This window comes from Bactrocera tryoni, chromosome 1 (assembly GCF_016617805.1).
Source record: "Bactrocera tryoni isolate S06 chromosome 1, CSIRO_BtryS06_freeze2, whole genome shotgun sequence".
Taxonomy (NCBI): Eukaryota; Metazoa; Arthropoda; class Insecta; order Diptera; family Tephritidae; genus Bactrocera; species Bactrocera tryoni.
The window spans coordinates 33600628-33617036 of NC_052499.1; the positions used below are offsets into that span (position 1 = coordinate 33600628).

At 41.1% G+C, this 16409-nt stretch overlaps 1 protein-coding gene across 1 annotated transcript in view; it reads left to right on the top strand.

Annotated features, from left to right (window-relative positions):
* The first annotated feature begins 549 nt into the window (after nt 1-549).
* Nucleotides 550-16409, top strand: part of LOC120766601 (homeobox protein abdominal-A) — a 39809-nt gene continuing 23949 nt past the window's right edge. Inside the window, exons 1-2 of the mRNA XM_040092206.1 lie at nt 550-1454; nt 2860-3095. Coding sequence (XP_039948140.1) covers nt 565-1454; nt 2860-3095 — 1126 coding nt within the window. The 5' untranslated portion in view covers nt 550-564. The remainder of the gene's footprint in view (nt 1455-2859; nt 3096-16409) is intronic.

Sequence of the window (16409 nt, forward strand, 5' to 3'; positions counted from 1 at the left end):
GATTATTACTGCCATTATAAATGAAAGCACTTGATATGTGGCACATTTTCTTCTATTACATAGGATATATTACCTTGTTTCAAAGATTCCGTTTACAAAGAAAATTCATTTGATAAAACTAGATTACAATGTAACCATCAGGGTAAGAGTCGGATTAAATTCACTCATTTTACCAAGTCATGCTGGAAAAGGGTACTACTTATTTGGTATTCTTGTCAATTTTTTTTAATTTTATAGTTCTACACATGAATGACATATTTCCTTTCTTGCAATGTTTTTTGAAAATCTGTTAATCAGTAATTTTTTTAAATTATATTTCACTTAATTTACTTCTATAATTTTTGGTTTGTTTTAATGAAAGCTTAAGTTAAAATACGGTCATCTCATATTCAAGAATACAAATTCGTAAAATAAACATCCATTAAATGGAAGCTGTTCCCAATGTTTTGTTAAACTAAAATTATTAATGAAATTCGATAAATAAAATGAAAGCATTTAGCACAAACTATCAGCAAAATAAACAAATTTAAAGACCGGACGCGAGAGGCAACAAAATAATGTGCAATGTCAAAATTTGTTTTCGATAGTATGCTACCGAAGTATCCACAGTTTCAGCCATTTATCAGTTCACATTTAACTTCAACCTCACAAAATTCGTCATCAGCAGCTGTTGCCGCCGCCCTCGCCGCCGCCGCAGCTTCCTCAACGGCTTCCGTTAATACCTTAGCCAACAGCTTTAACAACAACGGCATTAACTCCAACAATCACCATAGCGGTAGTCACATATCATCTGTTGCCGTCCACTCATCGTCTTTATCGCCATCGACGTCCAGCCTCAATATTAGCAGCAGTCATTTAAACCAGTCGTCCAACTCACCGGTGTCCTCGTCTTCGCCGTCGTCAACTACTTTCGGAGCCCTTTCAACTCAACAACAGCAATTGCAGCAAAACCACCAACACCACCATCAGCAACAACAACATCACAACCAATATTCTTTGTCGGCCGCCTTACATTTACAACAGCAGCAACAACAATTACATATAAATAAATTAGCTGCCGCTGCCGCAGCAGTCAGTTCCCAAAGTAGTAACGGTCTGGGTCACACTCACAGCATTCAACAGCAACAGCAATTGTCCCATCAGCAATTGTTACTCACACCCCCCTCTGGAACTAACTCCCAAGCAGGAGATAGCAGTTGCTCACCGTCGCCCTCAGCCACATCGTCTTCGCTGCATCGCAGCATCAGCGATCACTCACCCACCGCCGCGTCCGCCGTTGCTGTTGCATCCGCTGCAGCCGCTAGCACTGTAGCAGCAGCCGCAGCCGCCGCCGCCGCTGCCTCATCTTTTGCAATACCCACCAATAAAATGTATCCATACGTATCAAATCACCCATCATCGCACGGCATCTCTGGCATGCCGGGTTTTTCCGGACTGGAGGACAAATCATGCAGGTGAGTAGCAATATTCAGCAGGTTTATAACTATAGAAATTTTGCGGTGTATGTAATTATTTCGGCAATCTACAAATACGGAAAAAATCTCAATAATAAGATAGTATCTTTTATACTTACAAAATATCAATCTCCTTTACTCTGATGAAATAGTCGATCTTAGAAACTGATTATAGCATCTAGGGTTTCTAAGCTTATTATTTCAATCTAATAGCTTTAAGTGGGGACAAATCTAGGCAGGTGTAATAAGAAAACCCTATTGTAAACCTAATTAATCGTTCGGAGGTGGCTTATTAATCATGATATCTTAAAACTATTCCCATATAAGTGAAAAAGCGTATATGTATTTGCTCTAAAGAGAAACACTGAGGAGTTTAATAAAAAAAGTTTAAACAAATGTCTCCAAAATTAAGAAACTAACAATGAAATTTCTAAGTGAACAAACTGGAAATTCTGTAAGGTATCTCATGTGTTGTAAAGATACTTACTGTAAATAAAAGAAGAACTGTTTTGCTTTTGTATATCTTCACCGAGAGTGAAAAATATGATAGGTGTAGTGGATATTGCGGGATTTTTCTCGTTTTGGCTAAAACAGTACTCAGGTTTTATGAATATACTCATGGCTTTGCCAAACAGACGGAAGGACGAATGCTTGGAGTCCTCCTTTTCATATGGAATTATTTGATATACATACGTACATATATTCACAATTTTATGATTCTAATTGTGTTTATTTGCTGAGTATCCCTTAAAAATTTAAAATATATTTAACTTTCCAAGCTTTACGATACCGTCGGAGGTGAATATTCAATAAATTTACTATTATATCTTTAAGATATTACTCTTCTTATTGACATATGGTGGATTTATGTATATATCTAAAAGTTTGTATGTATTGTATGTCTAGGATTATAACCTAATGAACCTAATAATAAGATTTTTAACCACATATACTTATGAAGTAAATAATAACACACGACCACCCATTCGTTACGCAGAATCCATACCCAAAGTTGTAGGAAAATTAGAGCATAACTGCAGACAAAAACGTCATTACTGCCAAAACTCTGTTACCAAACAGGAGCAATGCATTGTAATGGATGGCAATTATGGCCAATTTGTAAGCACAGCACCTTTTCTTTTAAATAGTGCGAGAACTAAGTTAACCATAACGAAATATCTGAATTGGACTCCATAGAAAAATTCGCACGCACATTGACCTTAACCTATTTGCATACATACCAAAAGCCATTACCTTAACCGAATGCCATTGAAATTGTTTAAAGAAAACTAAGTGAAAAGAAAACATGCGAAAATCCGCTAACTTTTGGCAGATAGGGGGCATTAGAATATGACAGTATTTGCCCTCTTGTGATTTTTGATAAATTGTGTTTTTTCTTTAACAGCAGGTACACAGACAGTATCATGAACAGTTACCAATCAATGAGTGCACCCGCCTCTGCATCTAGTTTTGCGCAGTTTTATCAACATGCCGCTGCTGCGTCAGCCGCTTCTGCGGGTGCTGTTGGTGTTGATTCGCTCGGAAACGCTTGCACGCAGCCATCATCTGGCGTTTTATCCACAGGTGGCGCTGGTCAGAGTATTGCAGATTTGCCAAGATATCCATGGATGACTTTAACAGGTAAAATTTGTTATTTTACATATTAAGTTAGAAAAATTTCAAAAACTTAAGTTGGTCATGCTTCTTTAACCTTATTCAAGTCATTTCCTTTGTATGGTATATACCATACAATATATAAGTTGAAAACATGCGAGCTACACTCTTTGAATTTATTAGGTGGTGACATATTTTCAGGTATTGATAAATTAATTGATACTACATTTAAAAACGTTGAAAGCGAGTTAGTTTAATGAACATTAATTACCTATTAAATTATGTAATAAGTCAAAGCGTAGAACAACATTTTAATATATGTATATAGACCGACTAACATAAATGATCCACTGTCAGCTGGAATACCATATTTTCTTGCATGTCCAGATAACTATATATTTGTCATACTATTATATCATATGTAATACATATATGGGAGCTGGGGTTATTCGTGGACCGATTTAGTCAATTTTGAATCAACCAATATGAAATAGCCTATCTAATCGAAGCCAGTTGTTGTCATCGTCCAAGCCTCTGCACCATATAACAGGACGGGAATTATGAGTGAGTTATTGAGTTTGGTTTTTGTTCGTCGAGAGAGGACTTTAACTCTAAATTGCCTACTCAGTCCGAAGTAGCACCTGTTGGCAAGAGTTATCTTACGTTGAATTTCCAGGCTGACATTGTTGGTGGTATTTACACTGGTTCCAAGATAGACGAAATCTCTGAAGAAAGCAGAACTAACGACGTGGGTGTTGAGGATGATGATATCATTCGGAGAGGTCTTTCCCGATCCTGACAGAGCTTTTGGTGTTCCTCAACGTCAGTTTACACAGCCGTATTAGTTTTACAGGGATTCCAAATTCAGACATCTCGGCATAAAGGCAGCTCCTTTTAAATTCCAATCGTTGGGCATGTTTTCGTCCGTCCATATATTACAAAGAAGATGATGCATGATCCTTATCAGTTCTTCGCCGCCATGTTTGAATAGTTCGGCCGGCTCCCCCTGCTTTGTTGCTCTTCAGACGGGTAATTGCTATTTGAACTTCGTCATGGTCGGGCAATGGAACGTCTGCTCCATCGTCATCGATTTGGGAATCGGATTCGCCTTCTCCTGGCGTTGTACTTTCACTGCCATTCAGCAGGCTGGAGAAGTGTTCCCTCCATAATTTTAGTATGCTCTGGGCATCGGACACTAGATCACCTTTGGGGGTTCTACAAGAGTATGCTCTGGTCTTGAAACTTTCTGTAAGTCGCCGCATCTTTTCGTAGAATTTTCGAGCATTACCCCTGTCGGCCAGCTGGTCAAGCTCTTTATACTCACGCATTTCGACCTTTTTCTTTTTCTGTCTGCAAATGCGTCTCGCTTCCCTCTTTAATTCTTGGTATCTATGGATGGATGGATGGAGTCATGTGTAGAAGTTCACGCAAGTGAGGAACGTTCTCCGATCGCCATTCACTTGGGAGTGGCCAGAAACAATTCATTTACATATGACTCAAGCAGCTCACGACTTCGGGTCCTTGACCAAGTACCCTCGGGGTAGCCTAGGAACATCCGTTTGAAGGCGAGCACTTTGGAAGGCGAAATATCCCCTATTTAGGGTTGTGCGCTGGGCTTGGGACCCGTCACGTAAAAAACGCACCCAATGAAAAGAACAACAAGCCTAGGAGGCACCTAAAAAGCGGGCATGGCCACGCCCTCTAATAAATTTAATGTACATATCTCCTAAATCATTGAAGCTACAATAACTAAATTCGCCCAGTACAAATATTACAAAATCTCCTACCGATGATGTGAAAACTGATGAGATCGGAAGATAACTCCGCTCACTCCCCATATAAAGTACTACTAAAAGCGCAATAAATCAACAACTAATAACCCCAGAACAATAAATTTTACTCCGAGATGATGTAAAGAGGCTTTGCGGGAGCCGGTATAAAAATTGAACGAGGGGCGTGACACCGCCCACTTTTTGGTGAAATCCCATATCTTGGGACCCGACCAACCGATTTCGGCAAAATTTAGGACGCAGCATTCTTTTTATATTACTTTGTCACGCCACGTTTCGAAAATGGATGAAATCGGAAAATAGCCATGCACACTTCCCATATAGCACAATATTAAAATCCACTTGATCCTTTCACCTTCCAGTACACAAATCAAGAAACAATTAATATAGCAAAACAAAACATTGCACGAATAATCACTTTTGTGTATGCCACCCTGTGATCAAAAGTTATTCAAATTGAACTAAAACTGTTCAAACCCAAAGGTATCAAAAATGTCTGTCAATGTTAAAGATATTTAACTAAACTTCAGGGATAATCCTTCTCCAACAATGGTATTTCTGTATGTCAAAATGGGTTGAATCGGGTTAATACATCCCTTAGTCCCTATATAATATAATAAAAAGATTTTTGATTTTCCGGGTGACTTTATACCGCATATATCGGCTAATATGTCGGTTATCTCAATGAAAATGATTTTGCTCATAACGGTGTATGTATCTTTGTGAATAAAATGGATAACTTTGAGCGAAAATTATACTTAGCCCTAATATAACTAATATCAGAGTTTTCAAACACCCGGCTGACTTTACTCCTTATGATTGGTTTATTAGTATGTGGCATATTAATAGTATGTGGTACTGGGAAGAATACCTCCATATATGTACTACATATTATGATTTTCGCTTATCTAACAGACCTTATGTGTCTGTCAATGTAGTATGAGTTATATGTATATATCATATGTATGTATGTACATATATATAAAATTTCTTGGATTTCGATCCTTTAGTTGACGTTTTCACCTTAAAGAATTTCCATGGCTTTGATTCTTGAAAGTTGCAAGAGTATAAAATTTTGTTAATAAAATTTAGTGAAAACAAGTAAGGAAGGGCTAAGTTCGAGTGTCACCGAACATTTTATACTCTCACATGATAAAGGGATAATCGAGATTTCATTATCCGTCATTTACATATTTTTTTATTTTGCTGTAAAATTAATTAGATTAGTACTTCCTCAGATATGGTTTTTGGTCCATAAATGGGCGACGCCACGTCCATTTTCAATTTTAAATAAAAGCCTGGGTGCAGCTTCCTTCTGCCATTTCTTCCGTAAAATTTAGTGTTTCTGACGTTTTTTGTTAGTCGGTTAACGCACTTTTAGTGATTTTCAACATAACCTTTGTATGGGATCTTTTTATTATTATCCGATTTCTGAAATGTATATGGAAATGCCTGAAGGAAACGACTCTATAGAGTTTGGTTGACATAGCTATAGTAGTTTCCGAGATATGTACAAAAAACTTAGTAGAGGGCGGGGCCACGCCCACTTTTCCGAAAAAATTACGTCCAAATATGCCGCTTCCTAATGCGATCCTTTGTGCTAAATTTCACTTTAATATCTTTATTTATGGCTTAGTTATGACACTTTATAGGTTTTCGGTTTTCGCCATTTTGTGGGCGTGGCAGTGGGCCGATTTTACCCATCTTCGAACTTAACCTTCTTATGGAGCCAAGAAATACGTGTACATCATCATGATATCTCAATTTTTACTCAAGTTACAGCTTGCACGGACGGACGGACGGACAGACAGACATCCGGATTTCAACTCTACTCGTCACCCTGATCACTTTGGTACATATAACCCTATATCTGACTCTTTTAGTTTTAGGACTTACAAACAACCGTTATGTGAACAAAACTATAATACTCTCCTTAGCAACTTTGTTGCGAGAGTATAATGATTTCTTAGATATATCTTTATTAAAAGAGTAAAATAAATTAAAATGCTCTAGACTTTCTTTCAAATATCCAACTTAGTAATAATCCTGCCAGTTTATTTTATGTTTGGTATGTACATATACAGCCCGGTGGAAGTATGTATCTTAATGAAAAAAGTGAGCATAGTCTAATTTAGCGCCGAAATTGGTGAAATCGGTATATGTATTACCCATGCCGCATGTGGCAGTTTAATAGATTTTCACCTGTCTTTCTCCCTTCATATCGGACATGTCGAACGCACGAATATAGTTATTGAGGGATATCTGAATTGATTTTGAGTAGTTAATTCAATGTAGACATTACGGATCTTAAACGGAATAGCTTATTATCTCTATAAAAATGTGGATGTAGTACATAGCTTTAGTTTAAATGATTGCCAAAATGATCACTATAAGCTCAAAGTATGATAAAAATGTCAAAGTTCCCACGAAATTTCAAATTATGCAATTTGCAAACATAGCAAAAATTTTCTTATACTAGGTTAGGTTCGGTAAGACGGCTGATCGGAGATCGCACATGGACTAGAAGTAGTCCTTTGTGAAGCCGTTGAAACTCGAACTCCCGTGTTCGAACTTAGAGATCGGCAAACCGTTTTATATCCAATACAAATTTACAGAGGCGCTTAATTTCAATGCCCGCCAGATCGGTGGGATATCTGAAAGTATGTGTCCCCAAGTGCCTCAGTCTTGATCTCCCAAAAGCAGGGCAGTCAAGAAGCAAGTGCTGCCTAGTTTCCACTGCATCTTCTTCCAAGCAGCTTCTGCATGCGGCGTCCGGTAAAATTCCCAGTCTTACAGCGTGTATGCCAATGGGACAGTGGCCCGTCAAGAGCCCCATCATTAATGAGAGGCTAGCCTTGTTGAGGGCAAAGAGATCCCTAGATCTCCTTCGATCTATCTTTGGCCAAAAGGCTTTTGCGACCGCGCAGGTACTAATGCTGGCCCATCGCTGACCGAGCAGCCGCGAGGCCCAGCTATCTAGTAGTACAACACAAAAGGATGCCGGAGCACCTACCCGTTCCCATTCTACCGATAGTGATTCTAGGGTGCCTTTCCTTGCTAGCTCATCAGCTTTGCAGTTACCCGCGATTCCGCTGTGGCCCGGCACCCATACAAGTCTTATAATGAAAGCTCTCGCCGCCAGAGACAGTGACGCCAGACACTCTTCGACCAGCCCTGAACGCACTGTGAATGAGTTCCAAGGCTAGAATCGCCGCTCTGCTATCCGAGTGAATGGTCACCTCCCTGAAGTTAGACGCTCTACTGAGCAGCATATCTGCTGCTACCTTGATGGCTGCAACCTCAGCCTGGAAAACACTGCAATAGTCGGGAAGTCTGAAGCTGGATTTTATGGAGAGCTCCCGACAGTACACTCCTCCACTAACCTTCCCCCCAAGCTTCGACCCATCCGTAAAGAAGCTTGCTGCCCCTCTCCTCCAACGGCTTCTTCCCTGCCAAGCCTCCCTCGTCGGTATATGTGCAGAGAAGGAGTCACCGGAGTTCGATATGGCGACTCCATGATCCAGGGGATCCGGTATGCAGTCGAAGCTTGTGAGGATATCCGAGTGTTCAGATACCCGCTCCTTTAGGAATCCATACTCCCTGAGCCTAATGGCCACCTTTGCGGCCATACACCTTCCGGCAATATCCACCGGCGTTATGTTCAGAATTGCATTAAGTGCAATGGTTGGGGTGGACTTTAATGCACCACATATGCTGATGAGCGCAGCTCGTTGAACGCTCTCAAGTTTCTTTGCAGAGTGTGATCTTCTGTAAAGCCCTCCACCATGAAGACTCCATAGAACATTATGGGCTTGACTATGGTGTCATAGAGCCAGAGTACCACCTTCGGTGAGAGGCCCCATCTCTTGCCAATAGCTCCTCTACAGCAGTAAAGGGCAATCGATGCCTTTTTGGCTCTCTCCTCGATATTCGGCTTCCATGAAAGCTTTCTATCCAGGATGAGCCCCAAATACTTCACAGTATCCGCCGGTTGCAAGCGAATACCTCCCAATAGCGGCAACGGCGCCTCAGGGATCTTGTATCTTCTACTAAATAAAACCATTTCTGTTTTATTTGGATTTATGGCGAGTCCACTTTCGACCGCCCATTTTGTTACCACGCCGAGATATCCCTGCGTCAACTCATACACGGTGCTTAGAAACTTTCCTTTCACCATAAGTGCTACATCGTCTGCATAGGCAATAACCTTGCAGCCAAGATCCTCCAGCCTTTTGAGAAGGTCGTTAACGACTAGAATCCATAGAAGAGGGGAAAGAACCCCTCCTTGAGGGGTTCCCCTGCTTACCCTCCGCCGCGCGCTCGCGCTGCCCCATTCTGTTTCAACCACTCTGTCGCACAGAAGACTGAAAATGAGGTGCTTGAGGTTCGATTCAACCCCAAGACCGTCTAGTAGTCAGTTACGACTGCCTCTGGCAGGACATTGTTGAAAGCTCCCTCAATATCAAGGAAGGTCCCAACTGCGAAGTCCTTAGCCTCAATTGCTTCCTCAAGCCACGACACGATAGTGTGCAAGGCAGTGTCCACCGACCTTCCTTTACGATACGCATGTTGCGCTCCTGATAGATAGTCCCTCGGAATGCGCCTTCTCAAATACCAGTCCAGCAGTCTCTCCAAAGTTTTTAATAAAAAAGAGGAGAGACTGATGGGCCTGAAAATCCTTGGCCGTGACGTGCGAGCCCCTGCCCGCCTTCGGGATGAACGTCACTCTGACTCGTCTCCAGGCCCCCGGAATGTAACCTAATCTGATGCAGTTCGCATAGATCGGTGGCAACCAGCCGCAAGATACCTTAACAGCCTTGCTGCAGCTGCGCTGGTATGATGCCGTCCGGTCCCGGGGACTTGAACGGTTTGAACGAATTTATCGCCCAAGTCAAGTGACGCTCATCCAGTAGGCCGACAAAGGCTGTGTAGTCAGCATGCAACGTTCCGAGAGATACCTCCATAGAGGACGTGTCAGTAGGGAAGTGAGCATCAAGGAGCATCTGTAGAGTTTCTTCACTGCTCGGCGCCCACTTCCCATTTGCATCCTTAAGATACCCCAGGGATACAGGATTTTTCGCGAGGATTCGCCTGAATCTAGAGGACTCGTGACAGCCTTCCACTTTTTCGCAGAAGCTTTTCCACGAGATCCTTTTAGCCCTTCTAAGCTCGGACTTGTATATTGAAAGTCCTGTTTTATACAGGACCCAATAATCAGGTAGCCCGCTCCTACGGGCCTTGTTAAATAAGCGCCTACAGGACGCCCTAATTTCCGAGAGCTCCACAGTCCACCATTGAGGTTTCCCCCTGCCCTTCAGTGTTTTTAATGGACAGGAGCTCTCCAATGCAGTATTGCACGCCGAGCTGAAAGCTTCGACCCACCCATCCACCACATCGGCGGTGGCCAGCGCGCCCACCCCCGGTGCGCGTGGAAGAGTTTGCCGAAGCCTTCTGCGGTAACCTTCCCAGTCCGTGTTTCTGGGATTTCTGAAAGATTTTCTAGGCGGACCCTCTCCGTCAAGACTAAACCCGATATACCTATGATCAGAAAAGGAGTGGTCATCGAGAACCCTCCAGTTCGAGATCAGCGGAGCAATCCCGTGTGAGGCAAGGGTGAGGTCGAGGACCTCCTCCCCTACCCGCGGTCACGAAGGTAGGAGAATTTCCCCTGTTACATATGCGAAGATTTTCGCTAACAATAAAGTTAAAAAGCGACTCACCTCTGGTGTTGGTATCGAGCTCCCCAGATTGAATGCCGCGAGTTGGCGTCCGAACCGATGATAACACCGGCACCATTCCGGGACGCTTCAGTCAAAATCCTCCTCAGTAATGCGGGAGGCGGCTCTACCTCATCGTCGTGAGGCATGTACGCCGAGACTAGCCAGATATTTCCGGTGCCGCACTCTAGCTTAGCTGTAACTACGTCAGCGTTGCTGAAATTAGGTAAAATAAATACCGTTAGTTCATTTCTGACCAGCATACAGGCTCTGTTTCTACCTGCATCCTTGGCCACCAGCAGCTTATGGTTCTTCGTCCTCAGTCCAGATATACCGTTGCTAGTTAGCCACGGTTCGTGGATCAAGACCACATCAGCTTCGTCTTGCTCCAGACGAAGCAGTAGATTGGCGGAGGCCGCCTTTGCGTGATGGAGGTTAATCTGGAGGAATTTCATCCTTCAGACTCTCCTCTAGTAGCGCTAGTTCAGCGCTAAAGTACTGATCGACCCTCACCTCCTCGAACAATTGTTCGAGGCTGAAAGCGGAGTCGCCCATCGACGATCCGCCTCCAGAGCTCGCCACGTCCGAGAGGTTTGGGTCGTTTTCCAAAGGTCATTTGACCATCGCTAACGCCTTCCTCCTTCTCTCCCCGCACCTGCAGCTTGAGTGCCATCAGCCCTGGCATCCGTTGGGAGTACCTTAAGTACCACCATTTCGAACCCATAGCTGATGGCTCCCTTGGTTTTGCTGAGAGGACCGATAGACTCCGCGTTAAGCATTATCAGCGCCTGCCGATATGGTTTATCGGTTCTCTCCAGCCTTATGACCCTCCAGTCATGCGCGGGGAGTGAGGGGTTGCAGTATCTGAGGATTTCCTCGATCTCTTTCGCAGTGGATGGTTCAGCTAGCAGCCAGACGCGAGCCCTAGGGCGAAGGGGAAGATCCTCTTTGTCCACGGCCTCCAGTCTGGCCCCCTTCCAAACCTCCCCCACCAGAGACACCGCCTTCTTATATAAGATGGCCGATCTTTCATCGGCACACCCAGTAAGCTTGTGCAGCCCATGGTGCCAACCGGCACTGACACATTTTGGAGGTGGCCCCGGGTTTTCCTTGACCACCTTGAGGAAGACCGAAGAGATAGCCGCCGCTACTCTCTTCCACTCCTCATGGGAGATAGCCCCGTCCTCCCTGCTGCGGTCAAGCACGCCCAATACCCTTGCACCAGCACCTTTAGCAATCTCGCTGAAAGTTGGCGCCGCGCCCGTTCTCGGTTTTTTGCCGAGGGAGGTTTCTCCCTCGTGCGACCTTTGTCGCTTAACCGCTGGTCCCTGCCTCTTTACTTCGAGTCGTGACTCGTCGGTCTCGCTCTCTCTAAGCACCTTCTTGGCCCACTCAAGCGTGTTAGCATGCTGGTCAGGTATCTGAGCGTAGTAGCGTTCCACTATCTTCGCCGCTAATCGACGGTCCGACTTCAGCTTCCTAGCTAAAGCCCCCTTGCTAATGCCCCCTGTGGAGCCCTTCATGATTCTAGCAGAAGTTCCTCTACTAGTGCTGGCGACTCCGCCGCGTATGAAGGCTCCACCCTTCACTACCTTTTTTGCCGGCGGATCTGCGCCGGCTTCCCCCATCCTGCCGCTTGATGCGGAGACTCCTATCAGGGTCTTAGTTCTATTGCTGCCTGGCGACGATTTCGTCGCCCCGGGAGCAGCAGCCCCGCCTGGGACAGATCTGGGTGTCGATTTCGACGCCCCATCACCTCCCTTCGTCACCTTCTCGTCCGTGTATTGTGAAGTGTCCATGCAATAAGGGTCCCCACTCAGAGCCGCTATCCGTCCCCCTTCTTATACTAAAATGTTCTGTATATTTTAAACGAAATATACGAATAGAGCCCAATATTCGCCACAGTTAAATTACTGATTTTTTTATCACCTTAATTTGATTTTATAAGGAGAATATCTGCATATAAACTGTGGTATTAAAATTTTACTTATACATATACATCTGTATATTCGTTTGGTATGATTGTGGAATTACATTTTTTCACAATGCATATCTCAACGCTCAGCTGCTTTGTCGAATTTTACTTAATACATATCACGTTTGAGTTTGGGAGTGATCATCGCATACATATGTGCATATGTATCTCCTAAACTCATGCCGGTCGATCGACACGATCGTCTGCACGCGTGTCCATTCCATAAACTGTTCAACTGCCCATTCAGGCTTATTTTAATGGCAATTGTCTCAATTTAAATTGTACCTTTATAGCCTTGTAGTATATAAACAATAGATGAATGGCATCGTTATTGCCAATTTACGTACAATTCATAATGGCCCCTTCCGACCATATCTTTTCTTCAGTCGTACATGCTCTTCACTCTACTGTTACTGATACCCGCGAAAGTACGATACTATTAAATATTTCGAGTGTTTAGATAATCATAAAGAAATGATACCAGCAATCGGTTATTTAAAACTGTGGGTGTGGCGGCTTTTGAAATATCTGGCGATTCTGGCGCTTGTTTATTCTGTTGCGCTGTCATGGTCTCGCATCTCTATTAATATCTGCTCTTGTGATTAGTTATTTAAATCTCGTCAAGGTTATAACTCTTTGCTCTTTGCCATGAATGTTTGTACGTGTGTGAGAAAACTCGTGAGTATTTTAATAAGTGGAGACTTTCTAAATGGAATTTGTTTGAGGTTGATTGGGAGCAAGAATAAATAACTTATTATTCAAAATATGATTCAAACGTTTATTATGTGTTATTACATGAAGCGTGTGAGTGTATAATTATTTTCTGTCAGTTAATTATACAACTGACAGCATTTTTGCTGATAAATGTGAAAGATTTATTTCTGCAATTACTAATAATCCACATTTCTTCGGTTGGCTGATAACCAACTAGGCAGAAATGTACATACGTATGTGCATATGTAGATTTATATATGTTTATACTTTTGCAACATGATGCTCAGTGTATAAAGATTTTGTTCACCTAACGGTTGTATGTATCACCTAAAAATAAAAATAAGCGAGTTAGATTTAAATATATGATAAAGTGATAATCGAGATTTCATTATCCGTCATTTACATATTTTTCAAATAACGTATTTGTGTAAAGTTTTATTCCGCTATCATCATTGGTTCCTAATGTATATGTATATCATACAGAGAAGGCATCAGATGGAATTCAAAATAGCGTTATATTGGAAGAAGGCGTGGTTGTGAACCGATTTCATCCATATTTCGTACATGTCATCAGGATGTTAAGAAAATAGTATATACCGAATTTCACTGAAATCGGTAGAGTAGTTCCTGAGATATGGTTTTTGGTACATAAATGGGCGACGCCACGCCCATTTTCAATTTTTAAAAAAAGCCTGGGTGCAGCTTCCTTCTGCTATTTCTTCGGTAAAATTTAGTGTTTCTGACGTTGTTAGTCGGTTAACGCACTTTTAGTGATTTTCAACATAACCTTTGTATGGGAGGTGGGCGTGGTTATTATCCGATTTCTGAAATGTATATGGAAATGCCTGAAGGAAACGACTCTATAGAGTTTGGTTGACATAGCTATAGTAGTTTCCGAGATATGTACAAAAAACTTAGTAGAGGGCGGGGCCACGCCCACTTTTCCGAAAAAATTACGTCCAAATATGCCGCTCCCTAATGCGATCCTTTGTGCTAAATTTCACTTTAATATCTTTATTTATGGCTTAGTTATGACACTTTATAGGTTTTCGGTTTTCGCCATTTTGTGGGCGTGGCAGTGGGCCGATTTTACCCATCTTCGAACTTAACCTTCTTATGGAGCCAAGAAATACGTGTACATCATCATGATATCCTCAATTTTTACTCAAGTTACAGCTTGCACGGATGGACGGACGGACAGACAGACATCCGGATTTCAACTCTACTCGTCACCCTGATCACTTTGGTATACATAACCCTATATCTGACTCTTTTAGTTTTAGGACTTACAAACAACCATTATGTGAACAAAACTATAATACTCTCCTTAGCAACTTTGTTGCGAGAGTATAAAAATGATGAGGATGTCGCGACGAGTTGAATTCCGAGTGACTGTCTGTCTGTCCGTCTATGTATGCCATAACTTGAGTAAATATATTATTAAGATATATTAATGAATCTTGGTACCCGTATTTCCTGGCTAAAAAGTGAACCACGCTCACAAAACGCTATTAAGTGAAAACAAATAAATTGCAATAACTAAGCTCCGAAATAAGATAAATACTTCTATTTGGTATAAGAAATTGAATTAGAGAAGTATACCTGCAATTTTGAAGATGTAAAAATAATGGTCGCGGTCCCGCCCTCTAAGGCTTTAATTTACATATCTCCTAAACCGTTAAACCTATAATAATCAAATTCAGGACAATTCCTTTTAGCACCCATACCGACTGTGTAAAAATTTAATCGATAAATAACCCTGCCCACTCCCTAATAACGATTTTCTTATAAACTACTAAATGCATCATAAACATTAAGTTTTACCTAAGAGATACCTAACATTTATAAGATTTTAAAACTTCCGGTTAGCCTTATACCATTAGAAGCAGTCAAATTTAAGATATTTTAGTAAAATTAACTGAACGTATTATATAGTTTAATATCGAAAATATCTAAAATGATATTATACTACAAGTTGCAAGAGTATGAAATGTTCAGTTACAGCTGAACTTAGTCATTCCTTACTTGGTTTTAATTATAATTAATATGTAAATTATAATTTGGTTATTAAATGTTGGTGTTATTTTTAACATTTTAAAAATTCCACACTTTTAAATAATTAGATAATTTTTATTAATTGTGTTAATATAAAAATGTTTTTCATGTTTGATGTATGACGTCATGTACATATATACATATCGCTATTGCTGTGACAATCTGAAATTCAATTGGAAATTCTGAATAATAATGAAACTCTTTCACTTTAACTTGCTTGATTTAATCGTAAAGCATTGAAACTTACTAGTTGAGTTGCATTTAAACCAAGTTCAAGCCACGTACACACGTATCTATATTTTCCTCTATATATCTACCCATTTTATATTTTACTCTATACATATGAGTTTCTATACGCAGTAAATGTGTTTACGTCCGTTTAAGCTCACCCTGTCGAGAAACATAAAATACTCTGGACTGTACTCGTATATACTTAGGTCAATTTATCAACAAATATTTATAACTAATCATATTAGTTAATTCGCATTAACTAAAACAGTAATTTTATTGAATATGAATTAGTATTTAATACTTTGTTTAACTCCGAAACAATAGGACATAGAACATCAACCAATATTAAATCCACTAAAGTCGAACCGGTTTTAACCAGAAATATGTCCTTACGGGATATTTTATCAAGCACGGATCGCTTCTACTGGGCTTTACTCCATATCCATATGCATATGTTTGTACGTATGTATTCGAATACCGGATTTCAGATACATACATATACATTTAACTTCAGATACATTTACTTTTATGTCACTAAACACAATCTTGTCGACATCTTTATATGTAGTAGGTGAAGCGAAAACGTAATTAGCATATGAGGAATAATGCAGCTAATAAATATTACAAAAGCAAAATGTATTTATGTATACACACTTGGTATAGCAGATTTATCAAATAATTTTATTTTAAACTAAAACTTAAATATTCGCTTCAATATCAACACACAGCATTCTCTCCTTTGGCGAAAGCAATTGTGACGCAGAGAAATTTCGAAATATTGAGAATTATGATGTTGCCAAGCGTTCTCATACACTATAGTCTGCACTCATTTGTTTCCTCCTCGTAATGCATTGCTCAA